The following is a 26,495-nucleotide window of genomic DNA, read 5'->3' as shown; positions in this document are numbered from 1 at the left end:
ACTCTTGGAGGCTGAAGTGGGTAGATTGACTGAGCTCAGGAGTTCAAGACCAACCTGAGCCAGAGCAAGACCCCATCTCTAAAAAAAAATAGTTGGGTCTTGTGGTGGGCAATTATAGTCTAAACTACTCAGAAGGCTGAGGCAAGAGGATTGCTTGAGCCCAAGAGTTTGAGGTTGCTGTGAGCTGTGACACCATGGCACTCTACCCAGGGTGACAGAAGGAGACTCTGTCTCAAAAAGAAAAAAAAAAAAAAATGTAAGACACTTGGAACAATTCTTGGCCCATCACATGCACTCATTTTTTCCTCAGTGCTTAACAGTGTCATTGTTTTTACTGTGTCATTAATTTTGCACTTATATAAAATTTTATTAATGTATAACATACATGCAAAAAGGTGCAAAAATGAACATGTCACATAATCAGCACCCAGATCAAGGAATGGACTGTTCCTAAAGGTCTACCCTAAACTGCCCATCATACTTGCTTCCCAGTCACTACCTGCCCCAAGGGTAGCACCATCTCATTCCCAATCTATCACTTTAGTTTTCATTGGTTTTGAGGTTTATGTAAGTAGAATCACATGCAGGTGCCCTTGTATCTGACGTCTTTTGTTCACTGTTAATATATGAGATTTGCTCGTGTGGTTATGTGCAGTTGTACGTCATTCGTATTACTATGTGGTATTCCATTATGTGAATATATTATAATTTACCCATCCATTCTATGGTTGAAGGGCATTTGGGTTGTTTTCACTTTGAATTGATTGTGGGCAGTGCTTTTTTAATTTTGTTTAAAAATAAAATAAAAAAAATAAAATAAAATTTTATTTATTTATTTTGTAGTTTTTGGCTGGGGCTGGGCTTGAACCCGCCATCTCCGGCATATGGGGCCAGCACCCTACTCTTTGAGCCACAGGCACTGCCCTGTGGGCAGTGCTTCTATGAGTATTCTTCTACATGTCTTTTAGTGAACACACACGTGCATTTCTGTTAATAGAATTGTGACAAATACAGACATTTCTTTGGTCTGTAGCTAGGGACGAAATTATTGGAACGTAGGTATAAGCACATTATATAAAGGAATTTACCTAATCCTTACAATATTCTATGTGATAGATACTTTTATTATGTGTGAAAATATCTTTATTTTAGCTTCACTTTTGAATGATAGTTTGGTAAAGGAATTCTAAGTTTGCAATCATTTTCCCACAGCATCTTTAAGATAATATTACAATTTTTTTTTCCTTTGTGGGTAATCTGACTTTTCTCTTTAATAACTTTTACATTTTTTTCTTTTTCTTTTTTTAATAGGTATGAATTTTTAAAGGGTTTCCTGCTTAGTATTAGATGCAATTTGTCATTGTGGAGGCTCATGTCTTTCTTTAGTTATGGGAAATTCTCAGCCATTACCATCTTTTTTTTTTTTTTTTTTAAACAGAGTCTCACTATGTCATCCTCAGCAGAGTGCTATGGCATCACAGCGCACAGCAACCTCAAACTCTTTGGGCTTAAGTGATTCTCTTGCCTCAGCCTCCCAAGTAGCTGGGACTACAAGCACCCGCCAAAACGCCTGTCTATTTTTTTGTTGTTGTTGTAGTTGTCATTGTTGTTTTAGCTGGCCCAGGCTGGGTTCAAACCCGCCAGCCTAGGTGTATGTGGCCAACGTCATAACCACTGTGCTATGAGTGCCAAGCCCCATAACCTTCTCTTGAATTGCTTCTCATAACATTCTCCCTACTCTTAATTTCCTATTTCCCTGTGGCTCTTTCTTTTATCTTGTTCTACCTCTGTGTGTCACATCCTAGAATATGTCTCCCTTTAATCTGTTATTTCACTAATTTGCTCTTCAGCTCCATCTACTCTACTATTAAATTCATTTTATATCAAGCTTTATAGTTTTCTTTCCTAACGATCACAACTGGTTCTTTTTCATGGTTCCCATTATTGTTTTCAGTGTTGCTATTTCCCTCTTATCTCTTTGAGAATATAAAAAGTATTTCCTAAATTCTTTTTAGATGGCTCCATTTGCTTCATTTACCCTGAAATGTATTTTTCCATTTCCTTTAATTTTGTGGATTACTCCTGGTGTCCCTGCCCCTAGGCTATTTCCACCCTCAGAGACCTAGAAATCCTGCACAAATGGCCCAAGCTTGCTTCCACAGTCTCTGCAGTCCTCTTCTCAAGATTCAGATTCCTGAGGGTATTCTACATGCTGCTGTTCATTCACCCCACAGCCCAAGGTGTGGCCAAATGGCAGCTTTTTGTAGGTACGCGTGAACCAAGGATGGCTAAGAGAGCTGGGGTAATTACATGTGTGTGTGACAGGCCCCTCACACTGTAGAACGGCGCAAGCGTGGGCAGAGAGCAGGGAGTCAACCTGCAGGCTCAAGCCTTGCCACCATATGTCAGCATGGAATCCCGAGGACTAAGAATTTGAAATTTAAATTTGTCTTTTTAAGTTGTTATAAAGATGTATTTGTGAGAAAAAAGCACATATTTTACTTAAGGAATATTACCTTGATTTGTTATTATTATCATTATTTTGAGACAGAGTCTTGCTCTGTCACCTGAGGTAAAGTGCATGCTCAACCTCCTGAGTACCTGCGACTACAAGTGCCCCCACCATGCCCGGCTAATTTTTCTATTTTTGTAGAGATGGGGTCATGCTCTTGCTCAGCTCAGTCTTGAACTTCTGGCCTTGAGCAGTCCTCATGCCATGGCCTCCCAGAGGGCTAGGATTACAGACCTGAGCCATCACAACTGACCTGATTTATAATTTTAAAATACCTATACATGTGACACCTGGGCCTCCTATGAGCCCCAGGGCTCCACAAATGGTAGGAGTAGGCCTGAGTCATAGAGGCTTTTATTGACACTTCACCTCATTTCTGCCTAGGGCAGGGCACCAGATAAAGTTTTTTGCCTAGTGAAGCATTTCTGATCCCAGAGTGAATCTCTGGTTCTTCTGCAGCTTAATGCTAACTATCATAGACGAGGTACAGTCCAAGGCCCCTGGCAGGAGGGCCTGACTTGGCTCTGGCTATAATCTCAAAATAGCAGGCACCAGGCTTCAGCCCCACCTATGTGAAAGAGAAAGGTTCTGACCTTGCCAGTGTGAGCAGGTAAGTTGGATCTGGCTCCCTGCCATTCACAAACCCAGCACATGTCCCTAGCTATTTCTTTCTTTTAAGAAAAAAATCTCCATTTCTCTCTTATGAATATTTTCTTCCTTGATTTTTAAATGTGGCTACTAAATCTATTGTTTTTTTCTTTTTCTTTTTTTTTTTTTTTTTTATCTATTCAGAGCTCTAAGGGGAAGATTTAAGTATATTTTTAATTTGCCATCTAGGCCTAAAAGTGGAGCCACTGCTTTAAAGTGTGAGTGCTGAGAATGCTTAATATGGATTCATAACATGAGACAGGAAACAAGAATCAAAAGTAGAGCTCAGATACGGACATCAGCATTGCCTAGAATACACTGCCTAGAAAACTTGATCACAGATATTCATTCATTACAAGGGGGGATGCAATTTCATTTTAATAAAAATCATTACAGTGTACAAACTACCTCTGTGGCCCTTTAGGAGGTAGTTAACCTCCCCAGTACTCAGTTTTTCCAGCTACAATCAAGTGAATTAGATAAGCCAAGTAGATAAATAATTTCCAGAGGTACCATCTCTTACTGATATTTATAGTTACATGTAATACAGGCCTATGCCAGATTTTATTACATTCTAAGAGTGATTTTCTGAGGCAGAAAGATATTTAGCGTGTCACAGATAATATAAAAGAAATTATCCAATAAAAATGTAAGGGAGGGACGGCGTCTGTGGCTCAAAGGAGTAGAGCACCGGCCCCACATGCCGGAGGTGGGGGTTCAAACCCGGCCCTGGCCAAAATAACTGGAAAAAAAAAAAATGTAAAGGAGCTTTGATAAATTGTAAGATATTTTGGCAAACTGAGATAACATTATTTTTTATATATATGAGTGTGCATTCAGTATTATACATGAAAAAATGTTTATCTGTAAAGAAGTATGACTGCTCAGTGAAAAGGAGTCACTGAGTCGCTTAATTCACTAGGCGTAACAGGTTAGAGAGAAGTAAGCAGTCAGGAAACGACCATGGACTAAGCCGAAATGTAACCTCAGCTTCAGGGATACAGCACAATAAAGCACTTACAATAAAAAGGGGATATCTCTGTTTGAACAAAAGTATCAGAAAAATTGTGAGTCTATGAAGTTGTTGTACTCAGCAAGACACTTTAAATAGCAGCACTATACACTGTGGATCATTTCAACAGCATGCATGGTTACCAGTACTATCATCTGCAAATATTCAAGAGAATTGCCAACTCACCCCAAGTAAGAGTAGCCAGTGTCAAGAGCTCAGGGATTGAGTCCTGACATACTAGGTATTCTGGAGAGTATGGATCTGTTTGAACATCAGCATCCCGATAATCAGTCTGAGTACCCACAGTAGACTTTGAAGGGATGGGTATGAACTTAGTGGAAGCAGGAGGAAAATTATATGGTTCTGCCCTAAAAGGGGAAAATTAGTTTAAAAATTGAAACTTGATAGGATCACTTAAAATATTATATACTCAAGGAGAAATAAATCTTTGAGCTTCACTGAGTCTATTTTCTCTTTAAACACTGACAGGCACCGAGTTATGAATCTATTATAACCAGGATTATGCCCCCAAATCTTAAGAGAATTGAATGATTATTCTCACCTCTACCAAGAAACTAAGTAGGTATAGTACCTTGGTCTACTTACAAAAGTGTCTATTTTTATCTGGGTGTCACTGGCAAGGTTGTAGACTAGAACTATAAAAGGTAGATTCTAGAATGTTGAACAGCACTTCTGGACCTGTTCAGAATTACTACATTCCTTGATTTCTTTCTCTTTCAGTTAGACATCCAATCTCTATTTCCCTCCAGAAATACAGGAGCAGAGAAAAGAGAACAGCTGCTTTCTGTTGAAAGAAAGAGAGAGAGGTGGAAGGAAGGAAGGGAGAGAGGAAAGGAGGAAGAACAAGCTCTTTCTGGATAGATGATTCAGTAATTAATGCGATGATCACTTGGTTAATGTGAAAAAGTTACCTCGTCTATTGCACAAAAATTAATTTCACATATTTTTAAAAATTTAAGTAAATATTTATATCATCTTTGATTTAAGGATTTTTTAAACAAAGTGTAAAAGCCAGAAACTATAAAAGGAAATGATCAATGGAACTGAAGGTGAGTTAAACTTCTATACCTCAAAATATCCAAATGAATTTAAAAGATGAAAGGCAAACCTGGAAACAGTTTTGTAATATATATGATAAGAAGTTAAACAGCCTCCCTACACAAAAAGCCCTTGTAAAACAGTAAGACAGAACAACCTATAGAAAAATGGGTAAACAATTCACAAAACAAAAAGTAGAGCTTCTAAAAAAAAATCAAAAGCACTGAAAATAAGTAGTAATAAAAGAAAAGGAAGTTGAAACAGCAAGATTTTATCCTACGCTACTTTATCACACAAATAAAGATTTGTAAGTTTGAAAATACCTAATATTGAAGTTGTGAAGAAACAGGCATTCTCATAAACTGTTGATGGAAGTATAAACAGGTACAACCTAACTGACAAATAATTTACCAGTGTGTATCAAATCCTTAAAATACCCTTTACCCCAGCAATTGTACTCCCATGAATTTACTCTAGGAAATAATTGGATATATGTGCAAAGAAATATATGCAAAGATGCCCCAAAATTCTCATTTATAAGAGTAAATAATTAGAAACTTAAATGATCATCATTGATAGAATTGGTTAAAAAACAAAAAAAAAGAAAAAGAAAGAAAGTTATACCTATAATGGAATTTATACAGCTCTTACAAAGTAATAAGGTAATCTATATTTATGAACATTCATAAATGTCCATAATTCATTATAAAGCAGAAAAAAGGCATGCCATTAAGTGTTATGTATGGTAAGATTCCATTTTTATGCTTTTAAAGACCACATTTTAATGCATAAAAATGCCTACATGGATATACAATAAAGTAATAGTAGTAATTATTTCTGGATAGTGGAATTACACAAGAGAATTTTTTTCATCTTTATAGATTTCTGAATTTTCTACCGCTTTTTAAAAAATGTACACATTACTTTTTTAAAAAATAGCCTCTTTCATTTAAATGAAAATGTGTTTTCTAGTTGGTAGAAAAATTGGTAAAATTAAACAAATAATAACTAAAGATAATGGCAAAAACAAAGAGGTATTTTCATTTTGAAAAGTACAGGCAATAACCAAGTTACAACCTAAGAACAGGGGGAAGGGGGAAAGCATGGGGAGGGAGGGAGGAGGTGGATAGAGGGAGGGGGATTGAAAGGATCACACCTGTGGTGCATCTTACAAGGGTACATGTGAGCCTTGGCAAATGTGGAATGTAAATGTCTTGGCAAAGTAACTAGGAAAATGCCAGGAGGGCTATGTCAACTAATGAGATGAAAATGTGTCAAATATTCCATGAAACAAGTGTATGGTGCCCCATGATCATATTAACGTACACAGCTATGATTTAATTAAAAAAAAAAAAAAAAGAAAAGAAAAGTACAGGCAAGCTAAACACAGTGGTTCAGGCCTATAACCCTAGCACTTTGGGAGGCCAAGACAGGAAGATCACTTGAGGCCAGAAGTTTGAGACCAACCTGAGCAATATAGTGAGACACCATCTCTACCAAAATAACAAAAATTAGCGAGGAATGGTGACATGCACCTGTGGTCCCAGTGACTCAGAAGATTGAGGCAGGAGGATTACTCAAACCCAGGAGTTTGAGGGTGCAGTGGGCTGTGATCGTGCCACTGCACTCCAGCCTCAGTGGCAGAGCAAAACCTTCTCTCAATAAAAAACAAAAAACAAGGGGCGGCACCTGTGGCTCAAGGAGTAGGGCGCCAGCCCCATATGCCAGAGGTGGTGGGTTCAAACCCAGGCCCTGGCCAAAAACTGCAAAAAAACAAAACAAACAAACAAAAAAAAAAAAAACGAAAAGCAAAAACCAAGGGATGCTGTACTTCACCAGTTTGAATAAATAAATAAATAAATAAACCAAGAGAGAAGTGGGACCATAATTGGCATTTATCTTGAGGATTAAAGAAATCTGATAACGTATGTCCTATTCAGAAGATGCTATCTGTCTAACATTAGGAATAACCATATTTTTAATGTATGTTTGAAAGCCCAGCTTTAAATAAATTTCTATTCAAAACTCAGAAACCTTAAAAAAGGTTTCTATTCCTGATCATGTCATTAATACCTTGGACTTTTTTTCTCTTACAGAAATATTATGTTACATTCACACAGGAAAGAGCACAGCAAAAATTGGATTTTTAAAGGAATACTCTACTAACCTGATATCTTGCCCTGAAATTAGAGCCCCAGATTCAGCCCTGGCCCCTTCCCTCCTTCTCATCTTAGTTCACGCCTTTGTAGGAGGTACGGGCCATGTTTCATTTACCTTTGTACTCCACACTGCCCATGTAGATTAGATGTTTATTAAATTATAAAAGTTATAAATTATATAATTTGTCCCTTAAAATCAATGACCTTTAATGTCCCATATATCATTACAATTTAAACGTTAGCATATACAAAAATCACTGGGGGTGAGGGTACAGAAGTTCTTGTGTAAGAAATATTGAAAAAATATTCCATGGGGTGGAGCAAGATGGCAGACCAGAAGGATCATTCAGCTGAGCTCTCCTAGAATGACTAGGGGAAAAGAGAGAATGCAGCCATACCTGGCATGGGGATCTTACCCTGAGTCATAGCTCAGGAAGCACAGCAAGGAGGTGCTGAGCTGGATACAGTGTATGATCCAGAGTGGTGAAAATCTGATGAATTAGGCAAGTGATCGTGACCAGCTGAGATCAGCTGACCCCCCAACAGAGACCCCAGATGAGAGGAATCCTTTCAGAAGTTTTCAGTGGTTGGGGGAAACTGCACATTTAGTGGAAAACTTGGAAGAGTGGGCAGACTCAACAGTATACAGCAACCAGATCTGAACGCTGGTTGCAGTGGATTTGCCATAGGTTTAGTGGCTGGTGAGGCAGACATACTGAGAAGGTCTCAGAGGCCATGGGGCTGCCATTGTGAGAAGGTCTTAGCAGGGGCCTAAAGGACAGCTGTCTTAATTCCACCAGCCAGGATCAGAACTCCACTCTGGGGACAAGCTGAGGGACTCCCATACCCCACAAGAACTGGAGTCAGGGGACACTGTGAAACCTGCTCCTGAGGGATTCTTGTGAGCTTTAAGATCCCAACCTGGCAGGGTCTGAAGGGTGAGGAAACTCTGAAGGCAACTAAGTTTGGAATAAGGACCATAGAGGTTGCTGGCTGTCCACTCTGTCTCCTAAAATATACCAAAGTGCCACCTGATGTCCTGGCAACATACTGCAACATATTGTTAACAAGAGCAAGGACTTCTGTTTGAAACCAAGGAGGCAGTGAGAAGCAAACATGAAGACAAGGAGGTGAACAAGAAGAAAGAACACATGAGGAGGAACCAACAGAAAAATTCAGGCAACATGAAAAACCAAAAGAGAGGAACTCCCCCAAGGTACCATGAGGCAGCTACTGCAGAAGACTCCACCTATAAAGAATTAATTAATTAAGACTCCACCTATAAAGAATTAATTCCCTTGACAGAAAGGGAATTTAAAATATGGATGACAAAGACAATAAAAGGAATAGACAAGAAGATGGAAAAGAAAAAAAGAAGATGGAAAGACAGAACCAAAAGTTGGACAAGAGATACGTAGAATATAGAAAGAATACAATATGGTGGACCTTAATGAAATGAAAGGCAATCAAGGAATGTAAAGATGCAGTAGAAAGTATCAAAAATAGGTTAGATCATGGATAAGAAATAACCTTAGAGCTAGAGGTTCTTTTGGGGATATACAAGCACTGAGGAAATTCACCACAACAAGACCAGCACTACAGGAAATATTTAGACCTATTCTCAATATTGACCACCACAATGGACCATCAGCAAAGTAAATACCCAGAAGCGAAAGGTCAAAACACAGCTTCCACAATGGCAGAAAGGATGAAACTACACAATGGACTTTCACAAAATAAGATCAATAGAACTCCACCACACTTATCAATTCTCTCAATAAATGTCAGTGGACTGAATTCCCCACTGAAGAGGCATAGGACGGCTGATTGGATAATCACAGGCCATCCATGTGCTGTATCCAGGAGACACATCTAGCCTTGAAAGACAAATCCAGATTCAAGATTAAGAATGGAAAACAGTATTACAAGCAAATGAAAATCAGAAGAAAGGACAGGTTGAAATCTTACTTTCAGATATAAGCAGATTTAAAGCAAGCAAAGTTAAGAAAGACAAAGATGGCGGTGCGGCCCGCGAGCTCTCTGCCTGCTTCTCTCCAGCTTCTTCCTGCTCACTACTGTCGCCATCATGCTGGGCACTGCTCTCCGCCGCTGTGCTGTAGCCATAGCCTCCTGGACCAGCCCTTGAGGCCTACTGCACCCCGCCCCGGTCCCTGGCCCCACTGCCGCTATCCAGTCAATTCACTTTCCCATGGGTCACATGAGACAGGTGAAGAGTTTGATGCTCGCTGGGGGACATACTTCAACAAGCCAGATATAGATGCCTGGGAATTGCGGAAAGGGATGAACACACTTGTTGGCTATGATTTGGTTCCAGAACCCAAAATCATTAATGCTGCTTTGCGGGCATGCAGATGATTAAATGATCTTGCTAGTGCAGTTCGCATCCTAGAGGTTGTTAAGGACAAAGCAGGACCTCATAAGGAAATCTACCCCTATGTCATCCAGGAACTTAGACCAACTTTAAATGAATTGGGAATCTCTACTCCAGAGGAACTGTGCCTTGACAAAGTGTAAACCCCATGGATGGGCTTCCTAAGGATTTATTGATAATACTACTTGATTTTAAACAGTCACCTGGAAATACTGATGATAACATATTACCTTACTCAAACAAGTTTTCCTTTATTGAGTACCAAACCATAATGGTAACTTGGACTTTAATAAAAGGGAAATGAGTTTGAACTGAAAAAAAAAAGACAAAGATGGACACTTTATACTGGTCAAAGGAAAAATACAACAAGAAGACATTTCAATTTTAAATATTTGTGCACCCAACTTAAATGCTCCCAGATTTATGAAATAGACCTTGATAGGTCTGAGCAATATGATATCACATAATACCAAAATAGTCAGGAACTTTAACACCCCTCAGACAGAACTGGACTGATCCTCTAAACAGAAACTCAACAAAGATACAAAGGACTTAAATGTGACCCTTGAACAAATGGGATTAAAAGACATATACAGACCACACCATCCCACAGCTAAGGAATACACATTTTTCTCATCAGCCCATGTTCAGTATTCCAAGGTCGACTACATCCTAGGACACAAATCAAACATCAGCGAAATTAAAATAATAGAAAGTATACCTTATATCATCTCAGACCACGAAGCTGTAAAGGTAGAACTCAACTCCAACAAAAACGTTCACCCCCACACAAAGACTTGGAAATTAAACAACCTTATGCTGCATGATAGTTGGGTTCAGGAAGAGAAGAAAATGGAAATTTTTTAATTCCTCAAACATAACAACAATGAAGACACAAGTTACCAAAACCTGTAGGATACAACAAAAGCAATCTTAAGAGGGAAGGTTACCCCATTAGATGCCTATATTTGAAAAACAGAAAGAGAGCGCATCAATAAACTCATGAACCATCTTATGAAATTAGAAAAAGAAGAACAATCTAATCCCAAACCCAGCAGAAGAAACTAAATAACCAAAATTAAATCAGAGATTAATGAAACTGGAAACAAAAAAATCATTCATAATATTAATGAAACAAAAAGTTGGGTTTTTGAAAAAATAAATAAGATCAATAAACCTTTTGCCAGATTAACTAGAAACAGAAAAGTAAAATATCTAATAACCTCAATCAGAAATGATAAAGGGGAAATAATAACAGATGCCACAGAGATACAAAAGATCATCTCTGAGTACTATAAGAAACTCTAGGCTGGACACAGTGGCTCACACCTATAATCCTAGCACTCTGGGAGGCTAGGCAGGTGGATTGCCTGAGCTCACAGGTTCAAGACCAGCCTGAGCAAGCCCGAGACCTCATCTCTAAAAATAGCTGGGCGCCTATAGTCCCATCTATTTGGCAGGCTGAGGCAAGAGAATCACTTGAGCCCAAGAGTTGAAGGCTCCTGTGAGCTATGATGACATGACACTCTACCAAGGTTGACAAAATGAGATTGTGCCTCAAAAAAAAAAAAAAACAGAAAAACTCTATGCCCATAAATTTGACAATGTGGAGGAAATGTATCAATACCTGGAATCACACCCTCCCCTTACACTTAATCAAGAAGAAAAAGATATCTTGAACAGACTGATTTCAAGAACTGAGGTTGGGCAGTGCCTGTAGCTCAAGGAGTAGGGCACCAGCCCCATATGCTGAGGTGGCAAGTTAAAGCCCAGCCCCGGCCAAAGACTTAAAAAAAAAAGAACTGAGGTTGAAGAAACAATAAAAAATCTCCCAACAAAGAAAAACCCTTGTCTAGATGGCTTCATGCTAGAATTCTATCAAACCTTCAAAGAAGTGTTTATATCCATACTGCAAAAAATTATTCCAAAAAAATTGAGATGGAAAGAATCTTCCCCCAATACATTCTATGAAGCAAACATCACCCTGATATCAAAACCAGGAAAAGACCCAGCTAAAAAGGAGAATTTCAGACCAATATCACTAATGAATATAGATGAAAAAATTCTCAATAAAATCCTAGCCAATAGATAACAGCTACACATTAAAAATAATCATTCATAACAATCAAATAGGTTTCATCCCAGGGATGCAAGTCTGATTTAACATATGCAAGTCCATAAACATAATTCACAAATCAACAGAAGCAAAAACAAAGACCGTATAATCCTCTCAATAGATGCAGAAAAAGCATTCGATTAAATTCAGCATCCTTTTCTAATTAGAGCACTTAAGAATTTAGGCATAGGTGGCACATTTCTTAATCTGATCAAAGCCTTCTATGACAAACCCACAGCTAGTATTATACTTACTTGAATAAAACCAAAAGCTTTCCCACTTAGAACTGGAAACAGACAAGGTTGTCCTCTACCACTACTACTACTCAACATAGTACTGGAAGTTCTAGCCAATACAATCAGACAAGAGAAGGAAATAAAGGGCATCCAAATGGGTGCAGAGGAAGTCAAACTCCCACTCTTTGCCAATGATATCATCTTAGAGAACTCCAAAGACTCAAACACAAGATCAAAAGAAGTGATCAAAAAATAAAGCAATATAAAAATCAATGTCACAAATCAGTAGCCTTTGTATATGTCAATAACAGCCAAGATGAGAAGTTAATCAAAGACACAGTAGCTTTTTTAAAAAAGAGAAATACCTAGGAATACACCTAACAAAAGACGTGAAGGACCTCTACAAAAAAAAAATTGTGAAACCCTAAGAAAAGAAATAGCAGAAGATATTAACAAATGGAAGAACATACCATACTCATGGCTGGGAAGAATCAACATTGTCAAAATGTCTGTACTACCCAAAGTAATCTACAGGTCAATGTAATCCCCATTAAAACACCATCATCATACTTTCAAGATTTGCAAAAAATAAATCTTTGTTTTGTATGGAACCATAAGAAACCCCATATAGTTAAGGCAATTCTTAGTAATAAAAACAAAGTCAGGGATATCACCCTACCAGACTTTAGGCTATACTACAAGGCCATAGTGATCAAAACAGCACGGTATTGGCACAAAAATGACATTGACATTAAAAACAGAATGGAAAACCATGAGATGAAACTAACTTACTACAGCCACCTGATCATTGATAAACCAAACAAGAACATACACTGGGGAAAAGAATCCCAATTCAATAAATGGTGTTGGGAGAACTGGATAACCACAGGTAAAGACTGAAACTGGACCCGCACCTCTCACCACTTACAAAAATTGATTCAAGATGGATGAAAGATTTAAATCTAAGGCACGAAACAATAAAAAGCCTGGAAGAAAGTGTAGGGAAAGCACTTGAAGATATAGGCCTGGGGAAAGATTCTATGAAGAAGACTTCTATGGCAATTGCAAAGACAACAAAAATAAACAAATGGGACTTAATTAAACTGAAAAGCTTCTGAATAACTAACAAAAAAACAACCAAAGCAGGGGTGGCGCCTGTGGCTCAGTCGGTAAGGCGCCGGCCCCATATACCGAGGGTGGCGGGTTCAAACCCGGCCCCGGCCAAACTGCAACCAAAAAATAGCCGGGCATTGTGGCAGGTGCCTGTAGTCCCAGCTACTCGGGAGGCTGAGGCAAGAGAATCACTTAAGCCCAGGAGTTGGAGGTTGCTGTGAGCTGTGTGAGGCCACGGCACTCTACCGAGGGCCAGAAAGTGAGACTCTGTCTCTACAAAAAAAAAAAAAACAACCAAAGCAGACAATCTTTAGAATGGGAAAATATATTTGCATATTATGAATCAGACAAAAACTTGATAACTAGGATCTACAGAGAGCTCAAATTAATCAACAAAAAAGACCCAACAATCATATATATAACTGGGCAAGAGATATGAATAGAACCTTCTCTAAAGAAGACAGACAAATGACTAACATGAAAAAATGCTTATAGTCCCTAATCATCAGAGAAATGCAAATCAAAACTACCCTGAGATATCACCTAACCCCAGTGGGAATGGCCCACATCACAAATTCTCAAAGCTGCAGATGCTGGCGTGGATGTGGAGAGAAGGGAACACTTTTACACTGCTGTGGGACTGCAAACTAATACAACCTTTTTGGAAGGAAGTATGGAGAATCCTCAAAGAACTCAAATTAGACCTCCCATTTGATCCTGCAATCCCATTACTAGGCATCTACCCAGAAGAAAAAAAATTCTTTATCATAAGGACATTTGCACTAGACTGTTTATCGCAGCTCAATTTACAATTGCCAAAATGTGGAAACAGCCTAAATACCCAACAGCCCAGGATGGGTTAAAAGGCTGTGGTATATGTATACCACTAAAAAAAAAAAGGAGACTTTACATCTTTTGTATTAACACAGAGGTGGAACACATTCTTCTTAGTAAAGCATGGAGAACCAAGAATCCAATGTACTCCCTTCTAATATGAAGGCAGTAAATGAGCTAATACAAGGGGGTGGGTAAGGGGAATGAGGTAGTGAGGAGATGGGAGGAAGAAAGGAGATGAGGGGTCACAGTGCACGGCACACCTCTTGGGGCAGGACCACAATTACAAGAGGAACTTTATCTAACAAATGCAATCAAGTGTAACCTAATTATTTGTACCCTCAATGTATCCCAAACAATAATTTTTTTTTTAATTAAAAAACATATTCCGGTGCTCACTTCAGCAGCACATATACTAAAATTGGAACAATACAGAGAAGATTAGCATGGCCCCTGAGCAAGGATGACACATAAATTCATGAAGTATTCCATATTTTTTTGCTTTGGTAAAAAAAAATATATATATATATATTCCAGGCAGCGCCTGTGGCTCAGTGAGTAGGGCGCCAGCCTCATATACTGAGGGTGGCGGGTTCAAACCCGGCCCCAGCCAAACTGCAACAAAAAAATAGCCGGGCATTGTGGTGGGTGCCTGCAGTCCCAGCTACTTGGGAGGCTGAGGCAAGAGAATCGCCTAAGCCCAAGAGTTGGAGGTTGCTGTGAGCTGTGACACTACAGCACTCTACTGAGGGCGACAAAGTGGGACTCTGTCTCTAAAAAAAAAAAAAAAAAAAAATCCAGACTCATTAGTTTTCTTGGTAAAATGATAAAGAACTGCTGTCAAGTAAGTGTGTTTTTCAGAGAAGCAAAAGAGGACATTTAAAGCACCTTTCAACTTTTCTTTTTGCCACAATTGCTATTGTTTGAATGTATGTCTCCTCCAAAATTCATGTTTAAAATTAATCAGTGGTGGGGCATTTGGGGGAGTGGTTAAGTCAGGAGAGCCCCCACCTCATAAAAGTGCCAGAGGGAACTAACTAGCTTAGACCCGTTTTGCTCTTTCTCCTTCCACCCTGTGAGGACACTGTATTTGCTCCTTTTGACATGTGAGGACACAGCGACAAGGACCTGAGCACTCACTCACTGAATTCCAGCACTCTGAACTCTGAGAAATAAATTTCCATTGTATACCCCATCTGTGACATTTTTGTAGTACCAAATGGACTAAGACAACTCATAATAAGAAATACATTTTATGTCACAGTTCATTATATACATCTATTTATCTGAAAACATATACATCTATTTATCTGAAACAAAAGTTATAAACACCACCCCACCAACCCCTCCACAATATGCCTGAAGCTTTGGTTACCTTCTATTCTCTTTCATTCTTTTAAATGCTACTTATAGACCCACGAGAAGGTTTCATACTTAATGTTTTGTTACCCACAGTTTGAAAAATATTTATTTAGCTAAGTATCTTCTGAAAGCAAATATGGAAGCAAACAAAAACTAAATTAAGAAGCAGTTTTTAACAATGTTTACTTACTTGGTTACTGCATAAACAACATTCAATGGAATCTGTTGATAAAATGGAAGAAAAGGCCTGGGAGGAAAAGAAAAACATAAATGTGGGACTTTTGCACTGAGTGCAGTCAAAGCTTCCTTACAATTCTGATATCTGTCTCTTAATATCAGTGAGCTTCAACGTCCCATATATCATTGTTATTTAGACTTTGGCATATACAAAAATCACTGGGGGACAGGTGGAGAAGTTCTTGTTTAAAATGCAAATTCCCAGGTCTGGCCCATGAGGTTTGGCAGATACAGGGTAGAGCCAACGAATCTACATTCTTAAAAAGCGCTCCCACATTTTCTGTGCAGATGGTAAACAAGACAGTTTTAGGAAATACTACCCTGTATTGGGCCTTTGACTACCCATCAGCTTCCAACTTCTCAAGTTCCCTGAGATGTTCTGAAATTCCCAGTGATTTAGTTTTAAAGCTTCCTCCCCAAAGTCTAGAAATTGAGTACACCATAGTTAAAAACTAACATTTCTCTGAAACTGTTAGCATGACAAACTTTCCAGGAGAATTGCTCATAAATAATAATGTGGATTAGAATTTTACTTTCTCAAGGAAGCTTATGCAGATGTGGTATCCAGACTGTTTTTCTAGCTCAGGTAAGAGCTATAAGGAAATCCCATCTTGGTTTAATTTGACTTGAGTATATCATTATTAGAGGAGTATTAATCACAAATGAAATAAAATGAATTTTTGGCAACATTCAAACAAAGGAGCAGGGGCGGCACCTGTGGCTCAGTCAGTAAGGCGCCGGCCCCAAATACCGAGGGTGGCGGGTTCAAACCCAGCCCCAGCTGAACTGCAACCAAACAAAGGAGCAAGTGTTGCCCATTTGAACACTTTTAACAATCTTCCCTTCTGTACAACTTCATGATATCTCTGGTGTGTCTCCCTCATTTCATTTGATGACTTCATTTTGTTTTTTGAATACATATCCTCAGTTGCAATCCATACCTCTAAAACCAGGCAAGTTTAGCTGGAATCCTAACTCTGCCACTTGCTAACTCTTGTATGATCTTGAACAATCTACTCTTTTCTCGGTCTCAGCTTCATTATTGATAAAATGGGGTAATATATAATATATCCTATCGTACATTTCTATGGTAAGAATTAGACAACATGCAATCAGGGCCCAAATGTTCATTAATAGTTACTTTCTACCTGTCAAAATATTTATAGCGATTCTTTCCAGTAACTTCAGGATCTTCATAAACTTCTTTAAGCATCTGAAAACTGCCAGTTCTAAAATGAAGCAGAAAAACATTACTAAAGTCTAATATTTTTCCACATATAATTTCTATTTAATATTTCTATGGCAACAAGATACACAGAGTATCTCATACTGGGACCAAAGTCTTCTATAACACTCATTTGATTGTCCTGCATCTTTGATATAATTCTTCCCCTAAGCCATGAAACCAGGACCTAGAAAGAGAAAGAACTGGAAATTTTTAAATAAAAGCACATGAGAATAGCAAGGTTTGAAAAGATAATTCTGAAATTCCCAGTGATTTAGTTGACAGCATTATTTTTTAATTTACTAAATGTGTACTTATAAGTAATTAAAAGAATAAAGTATTCAAAAGACTTATCTTTCAAGGTGCTTTGGCTACACACCTCCAAAAAATATTTTAGATACTGGCAGAAAAGAGCATTTGCAATTTCTAAGATGGATCAAAGGAACAACAAACTTAGCCACCCCTACCTTTGATAGCAAGTTGTTATTTAACATACATATTCATGCCAACCTTCTGAGAACAGCTACTAATCAATAAACTTGTAACCACCACTCCTTAATCAGGCTTGTTTCTGTCAAAATCGTTTAGAGCAGTGTTTTCAATCTTTTTTTATCTCATGGCACACTTGAACCTAAAGTTAAAACTTCCACAGCACACTTAAATTATGCTGATCCAAAAAAAAAAAGAGTTTAACAAAAAGAATATACTTACTGTGCTTTGAATTCTTTCAAAAATAATTTAATTAATGATCTTCAAAAATTTTTCAAGGCACACCTAAGATCCTCTCACAGCACAGCACACTAGTTGAAAATCACTGCTTTAGACAGAGAAGTTGGCACAGGTCTAACATCACAACTGTACATTTTTAAATCATGTAAAGTAAATAAAAATTTTTTAAAAGAAAAATGCATTCATTAAAAACATGAGTATTTTAAGGAGGCAGAACCACCTTACACTTACACAGCAAGCTGCTGGAGGGCTTCTTTGCGTCTCTCCTCATGTCCCTTCCATTCCCGACTAATAAATGGTGGGACAGGATCTGACTTGCTCCAATACAGAGAATATCTTGGATAATGGATCAGGTTACTGAACATGGTTCTAAACCTAGGAACCTTTTTCTAATGTTAGGAAAGAGAGTCAGGGAGAAAAAAGGAAAAAATTATACTGTCAGATTTTCCAAAGCATTTTAATCATGTTGTACGTTTTTAAAAAGAGTACAAAACAATGTATATGGCATAGGAAGAGATATTAATAATATATGCATAGAATATCTCTAAATGGATTCCCAAGAAACTGATGACAATGACTGTTTATGTGGAGGGGGTTAAAGCTAGAATTTACTTCATACTGCACTTTTGTACTACTTGAATTCTTTTAACATAGGCATTACTTTTCCTATTAAGATAAATTAGTTATCAAGGCCAGGTGCAGTGGCTCACGCCTATAATCCTAGCATTCTGGAAGGCCAAGGTGGATGGATTGCCTGAGCTCAGGAGTTTGAGACCAACCTGAGCAAGAACCAGAGTTTGCCTCTAAAAATAGCGGGCACCTGTATTCCCAGCTACTATGAAGGGTTAAGGCAAGGGGATCGCTTGAGCCCAAGAGTTTGAGCTTGCTGTGAGCTATCACACCATGGCACTCTATCCAGGGTGACAAAGTGAGACTCTATCTCAAAAATAAAATAAAATAAAATAAAATTAGATATGTGTCTTTTATTCATAATTAGTAAATTAAACCTCACAACGAACCACAAGTATTAGGATGCATTGCCCCCTAGTAATCATGGCAAAGCAATTTCCGCAGAACCTAAAATCCAGCAGAGATTTGGTGATGAATCAATATGATCAATGCAGTTAGCCAAATAAGGTGGCTCAGGGTCATTAGGCAGCCTTAGTCAATGAATTAGACATACCAGTCGGCTTCTAAACAGGGTGGCTTGGATATTTGCCTGTGTGTGGTCTTTCTCACTTGACACAATGAACAGTGGATCTGCAAAACAAACAATAAAGTAGCATAAGGCATAGAACATATCTACTCCTAGGCTGAAGATAATGGCAAAGCAATGTAATTGGAAAACAAGTTAGAACGTTTAGATGTTGAGTAACTCCCCAGCAGCTCATGCTCTACCACATCGACCAGTGAGAGTTTCTTTTCTTTTTTTTTTTTTTTGTAGAGACAGAGTCTCACTTTACTGCCCTCGGTAGAGTGCCGTGGCGTCACACGGCTCACAGCAACCTCCAGCTCTTGGGCTTACGTGATTCTCTTGTCTCAGCCTCCCGAGTAGCTGGGACTACAGACGCCCACCACAATGCCCGGCTATTTTTTTGTTGCAGTTTGGCCGGGGCTGGGTTTGAACCCGCCACCCTCGGCATATGGGGCTGGTGCCCTACTCACTTAGATGCATTTCTTTTCTGTTTATCCCAAGTCAGCTTATGGAATTGGAATGCAAAAAGAAAGCCTAGCTTATTCTCAAGTACAATACTCTAAACACACTCTGTCCCCCCTATAATGAAAACTCTTTCTGGGGCTGGGTAGCCCAAGAAATACTCCAAGAAAAGAGTATTGGGCATAAGAACTATGCCCATTTGCAAGTGAAAGAAGCAATAAATTTAGATACTATATATCTCCTATATTCATGTACTGGGAAAATGCAAACATGACACCTCAGGATTGGTAGACACAGCAAGAAAATGTCATTCTGGCTCGGCGCCTGTGGCTTAAGCAACTAAGGAGCCAGCCACATACACCTGAGCTGACGGGTTCGAATCCAGCCCAGGCCGCCAAACAACAATGATGGCTGCAACCAAAAAAAAAAAAAAAAAAAAATAGCCAAGAGCTGTGGCGGGCACCTGTGGTCCCAGCTACTTGGGAGGCAGAGGCAGGAGAATCACTTGAGCCCAGGAGTTAGAGGTTGCTGTGCTGTGATGCCACACCTCTCTACCCAGGGCGACAGCTTGAGACTCTGTCTCAAAAAAAAAAAAAAAAAGAAGGGCGGCGCCTGTGGCTCAGTCAGTAAGGCGCCGGCCCCATATGCCGAGGGTGGCGGGTTCAAACCCAGCCCCGGCCAACCTGCAACCAAAAAATAGCCGGGCGTTGTGGCGGGCGCCTGTAGTCCCAGCTACTCGGGAGGCTGAGGCAAGAGAATCGCTTAAGCCCAGGAGTTGGAGGTTGCTGTGAGCTGTGTGAGGCCACGGCACTCTACCGAGGGCCATAAAGTAAGACTCTGTCTCTACAAAAAAAAAAAAAAAAAAAAGAAAAGAAAATGTCATTCTCTAATAAGTGGTAAATAAGATCAGCTGCCTTTAGAATTCACCCCTAAAGTTTATAAATATGGTGGGCCTAAGTTATTTCTCCAAAATGCATAAATATATTGACCTGCTGTTGTGAGTATCTGCTTATCAGGTACATCTTTAAAGTGATGAAGAGTATTCATAATTAATTATACTGTACCATCCTTTAAAACCAACAAATTTGACATTAAACTCACAAGCACACTTGATCTCCCAAGTAGACATATCTCAGGGAGAAACAAATAAAAACCCTGACCAGCTAGTCTAGATGACTTGGTAATATATATTTCTCCATACAAATTAATATATTGGTATTACGGTTTAGAAATAAGTCTCTTTAAGCATCAGTTTTAACTTACCACTATGAAATTATACTGGGCCTACAATACCTTACTCACCCTTGGTTAGGTCTCTATTTTTTTAACAGGGATATATGCCCAGGAATGAGAAAGTGATTTCCTCGCATAGTGGCTCAGTTCAGCTTTTTTTTTTTTTAAAGAATTGCCATTTTATTTCATTTTTGCAATTTTTGGCCAGAGCCGGGTTTGAACCTGCCACTTCCAGTATATGGGGTTGGCGCCCTACTCCCTGAGCCACAGGCACCACCCTCAGTTCAGCTTTTGACTTAATGATAATGACATTCATTTGAAGTCATCACTTTCCCCCAAAATACACAGTGTAAAACTATTTACTAAGTTTCCAGTGTAAGTTTTATTTATGCAAAGAAACTTCTTTTCCCACACAAACTGAGGTTTCATGACATTGGCACCTTAGAACATATTTATTGAGAGTCCGAGTGAAAAGACCATGCATATAATTACCTTTCTGAGGTATAATGCTCTTTATTTATCAACTGCAGATTCTTCTGCAGAATTGCATTTTAAGTTCTTTTGTGTATTCATTTAATTCTAAGGCCCCAGTTTAATGTACTTTTTCCTTAGAATAATCTATAAAGGCTTAGAGCCTGTAGCACAGTGGGTACATGCCAGCCACATACACGAAGTCTGGCGGGTTCGAACCCGGCCCAGGCCAGCTAAAAAACAATGATAACGGCAACAAAAAATAGCCAGGCATTGTGGCAGGTGCCTGTAGTCCCAGCTACTCAGGAGGCTCAGGCAAGAGAATCACCTAAGCCCAAGAGCTGGAGGTTGGTGTGAGCTGTGACTCCACAGCACTCTCCCGAGGGTGACAAAGTGAGACTCTGTCTCTACAATAATAATAATAATAATAATCTATAAAATATGTAAAACAGGGGCAGGTGAGAGGTGAGACAGGGCAGAAATGTGTCAGGTTGGCAATATTCGTATACTAGACCTTGATTTCAAAACCTGTATTTTACTAAGGAATCCTTGCTTCCTTTTTGTTACAAAAGGTTAAAATTTTTTGACAGCGATGATTCTTAACAGTTGGATAGTAGAAAAATATAAAGAAGCATAGCAATCTTGTGTAGTACCCAGCCAAAGGACCCCTAAAGGCCCCTAACTGTCTCAGCCTGAGTCCCCGCACGTCTCAAATCCCACCTTGGGTTAATTCTGAGAACAGGTTTCAGGACAAGGAAGTTCCCTGAGTTCCCAAAAACTTCTAGCAACAGGGGAAACAATGGTAGAACTTACCCCAACCCCCTAGCAATGGCTAAACAATGGTGGAAAGCTTACTCAAGCAAAATTTCCCAAGCCAAGTTTCTCCTCCTGCCAGCTGCCACAATGCAACCCCCTGAGCCAACCAGCTCCCCCCACCACTGTAACCCCGCCCCGAATTAACCCCTGAGCTAACCAACCACCATGGTCTGCTTCTGTTTTTGCTTGGCTTGCCACGACAGCACAAAAATGGTATAAAAGACAGCCTGCTTTTCTCTTTGGGGCTGTTTGCCCTTTGGGGCAGCAGCCCGGCTGTGCAGGTGTTAATAATCACCATCTGATTTATACCTGATGTGGGGTTCGAGTCTTTCTTACAGGTGGCATGAGTACAACACTTGTAGAAAGGGCTTTTTTGGGACAGGTGTGGTGGCTTATGCCTTCAATCCTGGCACTTTGGGAGGCTGGGAGTTCAAGACCAGCCTGAGGACCATAGTAAGACACCCCCCCCCATCTCTAAAAAAAAATTTTTTTTTAATTAGCCCACGCCTGTAGTCTTAGCTACTCAGGAGGCTGAAGTGGGAGGATCATGTAAACCCAGGAATTTGAGAAAGAAATTTCTTTTGAATTTGGATAATGTGAGTCAGTTCCTAAAAACCTAATAATTCCACAGTTACCCAACAAAAACAATTTATTGAATGCAAACATTTGATATTCCCATCAAGGTTGAAATGCTACAAGGGGCTCAGGCTCTTTTCATTCAACAAATATTTATCAACTGGCCTCTATGTTCTAGGTGCTTGGACTATTATCAATGAAAAGATAAAAATCCCTGACTTCATGGGAGAGAGACAATAAACAATTTATTTATTATTATTTATTATAATAATAAATAAATATTAAATAAATATAATAAACCAGTAAGTTATTATATATTATGTTGGAATTAGAGGGTAATAGTTTGTTTTTTGTTTTTTTTTTTTTTTAAAGAAGAGATAAGGGGAAGGGAGATTTGGTTGCAATTTTAAAGGTGGTCAGGGCAGGCTTCACTGAGAATGTGACATGTAAGGAGACTTAAAAGTGATGAAGTTAGCTAAACAGGTATCAGGAGGAAGAACATTCTAGGCAGAAGCAGCAGCTACAGCAAAGGCTCCAGGAGGGGAGCATGCCTAATATGTTTGAAAAATAACAAAAGCCAAACAAACGAACAACAAAAACAGAATGAATGAAGCAGAATGAAGGAGGGGAAGAGTAGTAGATCAAAGGTGAGAAAAGTTACCAAGGGGCTGGATGACATCCGGCTTTGCAGAGAAGGGTAAAAGAAAGGTGTTCATATTTGTCCCACTGGCACCCACACCCATGCCACCACAGTTCTTTTCATCAAATTGGAAACCTGATCCAAGGCCAGTCAACTCATTGGCCAGCCAACAACTTTATTTCTCACTTAAACTTTCAGTTAAGATACTTGAAGATTCTACACAATTGGTGTTATGCTTTAGGGCTAAGAGATCAAATAATGTGCCACCCAGTCCCTGTCATAGTAAGAGAAATCCATACATAAGTGTCTTTCTGTCAGATGGAAGGAGGAACAAAGAGGCATGTACAGTCATGCGTTGTTTAATGACAAGGATACTTGCTAAGACATGGGTTCTTAGGGGAGTTCATAACACTATGGAGTGTACTTTCCAAATCAAGAGAGCATACCAGGCTGTATGTATAGCCTATTGCTCCTAGGCTACAAACTTAGACAGCATGTTACTGTGCTAAATCATGTAGGCAACTGTAACCCCAAACTATGGTATATCTAAACATAGAAAAAGTAACGAATTGGGCTGCAATGTTAAGAAGGCTATAGCTTCTAGGAATTAAGGAATGTTTCCACTTAGCCTGTAGTCCCAGCTACTAGGTAGGCTGAGGCAGGAGGATTGCTTGAGTCCAGGAATTTGAGATTCCTGTGAGCTAGGCTGTCACCATGGCACTCTATCCCATGTGACAGAGTGAGACCCAGTCTTAATTAACAAAAAAAAAAATCAAAAGCAAAAACAAAAACATCATTGTCTAGAGTTTCCAGATAAAATACAAGATATCTAATTTAAATTTCAGATAAGCAATTATAATTTTTAATATAAACATATCCCTAATATTGCATGAGATAAAATATCTATACTAAAATATTATTCATTAGTTATCTGAAATTCAAGTTTAACTGTACAACCTTTATTTTTATTTGCTAAATCTGGCAACTTCAACACAGTAAAAGATCATAAGATTCAAGAATGGGCCAGGCGAGGTGGCTCACACCTGAAATCCTGGGATACTGGGAGGCTGAGGCGGGTGGATTGCTTGAGCTCAGGAATTTGAGACCAGCCACAGCAAGAGTGAGGCCACATCTCTAAAAAACTAGCTGGGCATTGTGCCAAGCGTCTTTAGTCCCAGCTACTCCAGAGGCTGAGGCAAGGGTATACTTGTGCCCAAGAGTTTGAGGTTGCTGTGAGCTATGACGCCATAGCACTCTACTGAGAGCAATAAATAAATAAATTCTGTCTAAATAAATAAATAAATATAAGTTTCCAGAAAGAGAGCAGGAGAGTACAGCAGCTTAGTTCTGCCCTTCCCTGCTCAAGCTCTAGTATGCCCTGGATCTGCACTGCTTCCTTCCTTTGACTAGCAGTGAGATGGCTCACTTTATTGTAGCATCCAGACTTCCATTTGACCTGTTCTGAATGGATTTCTTTTCCTTGCAGTGGACATGGAATAGCAATTTAGCAATTCTTTGCAAAACAGACACTTAAGGATGAAAGAAACAACTACCTTAACAAACCTTTTGTCCGTCTTTACTGAAGATGTTTAACCCCATGCCCAAATTACCTTTGGAAAACACACACACACACACACACACACACACAGTGATGTGTTTACAGAAGTTTATTAGATTTATTCCATAAAGTCAAGAGTAAATAAAGAAAACCACTGGCCAGAATATATAAGCAATCATTACACAGCCTCTATCTAGGCAATGGGTACCCTGTAGATTCTCATCCAAAAGAGACTCTGGGATTCCAAGAAGTAACACGGTTCCAGTAAACAGCTTAAGACTAAGGAGAGCAATATTGTAAAAAAAAAAAAAATGCTCAGCTGGTTACAATTTTTCTAACAGTGAATTTGATAAACATTTATGAAGAACCTACCATATGTACCAGCACCAGTTGAAAATACATTCTTCTTAATAAAGCATCACAAAAATGGAGAGGCAAGAATCCAATGTAGTCAATTCTGATATGAAGACAATTGATACTAGTACATGGTTGGGGGTGGGGGAAGGGGACAGAGGAGAGAGGAAAGGAGGGAAGAGGATGGGGGGGTCACAGTATGTGACACACCTCTTGGAGGCAGGACATAATTATAAGAGGGACTTTACCTACCAAATGCAAACAGTGTAACCTGGTTCTCTGTACCCTCAATGAATCCTCAACAATTAAAAAAAAATGCTTTGATGGATAATGAATGAAACAAAATTGAAAGTAAACGTTAAGTAAACTGGCGATTCTTTACCTAGAATGCCAAATTTGGATTTGCCCAGAGAGTAGAAGAAAAAAAAGTATTTTATTTATTTATTTTTTTTTTTTGTAGAGACGGAGTCTCACTGTACCGCCCTCGGGTAGAGTGCTGTGGCGTCACACGGCTCACAGCAACCTCTAACTCTTGGGCTTACGCGATTCTCTTGCCTCAGCCTCCCGAGCAGCTGGGACTACAGCGCCCGCCACAACGTCCGGCTATTTTTTTGTCGCAGTTTGGCCGGGGCTGGGCTTGAACCCGCCACCCTCGGCATAATGGGGCTGGCGCCCTACTCACTGAGCCACAGGCGGGCATTTTGTGCAGTTTGAATTTGGGAGCGTTGAGTAAATCTCCAAGTCTACATATAATTCCATACTTTTCAGGATATCCAAAAAGCCCGGAATAGATTTCAGGAAGATCACTCTGGGCTGAGAAAATTATCAGGAAAAGAGGAGTAAGGCGGACTGGCACTGCGCTACGGTGGGCAGAGCACACCTGAGATTTCTGCTGCGCCCCCCACCCCCACTCCGAGCGCTTAAGTCACCTGGAGGGCTTGGAGCTGCCCCCACCCAACAAAGGACCACCGCAGGCAAGGGGTCGGTTCAGAGGCTTTTCTTTCGTTCGCTACGCCCCTGGCCGTGTTCCTCATCTGGAAGCCACCTGACCGGGAGTCGACAGCCTTGGGGCGGCCCTTACCGTACAGGAAATCATACACTCGACCAGAGAAGATTTTCCCGGTCTTCGAACTCATCCCACACTGGAGTTTAGACACTTGCGGCTTGGCCTGGGGTTGGTCCACGGTTACTATGTGGCTCATCGTGCTGGCTCCTCCGGCCATCCTGGGACCGGCTAGGGAGGCCTGCTTCTGTGTGCACTGTAGCTATGGTAACCGCCGCTGGCTCGCCGGGATGCGGGGCGGGGCGCGGTTGCGGACGGGGCTGGGCCCGGATACGGGAGGGGCGGGGCGGGGCGCGGATGCGGGCGGGGCGCGAATGAGGGGCGGGGCGCGGTTGCGGACGGGGCTGGGCCCGGATACGGGAGGGGCGGGGCGGGGAGGGCGGGGCGGGAATGTGGGGCGGGGCGCGGATGCGGGAAGGCGGAGCGGGGCGCGAATGAGGGGCGGGGTGCGGATGCGGACGGGGCGGGGCCCGGATACAGGAGGGGCGGGGTG

At 40.0% G+C, this 26,495-nt stretch overlaps 1 protein-coding gene, 1 non-coding gene and 1 pseudogene across 4 annotated transcripts in view; 2 read left to right on the top strand and 1 right to left on the bottom strand.

The window, feature by feature from the left end:
• The window catches only part of CFAP91 (cilia and flagella associated protein 91), a 108,753-nt gene extending 82,567 nt beyond the window's left edge, over nt 1-26,186 (bottom strand). The window contains exons 1-6 of one of the 2 annotated variants that reach the window (XM_053565579.1): nt 26,021-26,186; nt 18,818-18,894; nt 17,866-18,023; nt 16,829-16,909; nt 15,634-15,690; nt 4,359-4,540 (exon numbers count right to left, since the gene is read on the bottom strand). In XM_053565579.1, the coding sequence (XP_053421554.1) occupies nt 4,359-4,540; nt 15,634-15,690; nt 16,829-16,909; nt 17,866-18,023; nt 18,818-18,894; nt 26,021-26,162 (697 nt within the window). In that variant the 5' untranslated portion in view covers nt 26,163-26,186. Of the gene's footprint in view, nt 1-4,358; nt 4,541-15,633; nt 15,691-16,828; nt 16,910-17,865; nt 18,024-18,817; nt 18,895-19,754; nt 19,825-26,020 lie in introns of those variants that run through there. The other variant, XM_053565580.1, reaches the window with a different exon arrangement.
• Nucleotides 9,458-10,106, top strand: LOC128567958 (cytochrome c oxidase subunit 5A, mitochondrial-like; annotated as a pseudogene). The gene has a single exon (XR_008374963.1). The product of XR_008374963.1 is annotated as a cytochrome c oxidase subunit 5A, mitochondrial-like (transcript).
• On the top strand, nt 14,473-14,579 carry LOC128568186 (U6 spliceosomal RNA). The gene has a single exon (XR_008375011.1). It is a non-coding gene; the product is annotated as a U6 spliceosomal RNA (small nuclear RNA).
• Nucleotides 26,187-26,495: the final 309 nt, after the last annotated feature.

This window comes from Nycticebus coucang, chromosome 16 (assembly GCF_027406575.1).
Source record: "Nycticebus coucang isolate mNycCou1 chromosome 16, mNycCou1.pri, whole genome shotgun sequence".
NCBI lineage: Eukaryota > Metazoa > Chordata > Mammalia > Primates > Lorisidae > Nycticebus > Nycticebus coucang.
The sequence above is the reverse complement of the archived record's forward strand: the minus strand, read 5'-3'. Positions and strand labels throughout refer to the sequence as shown.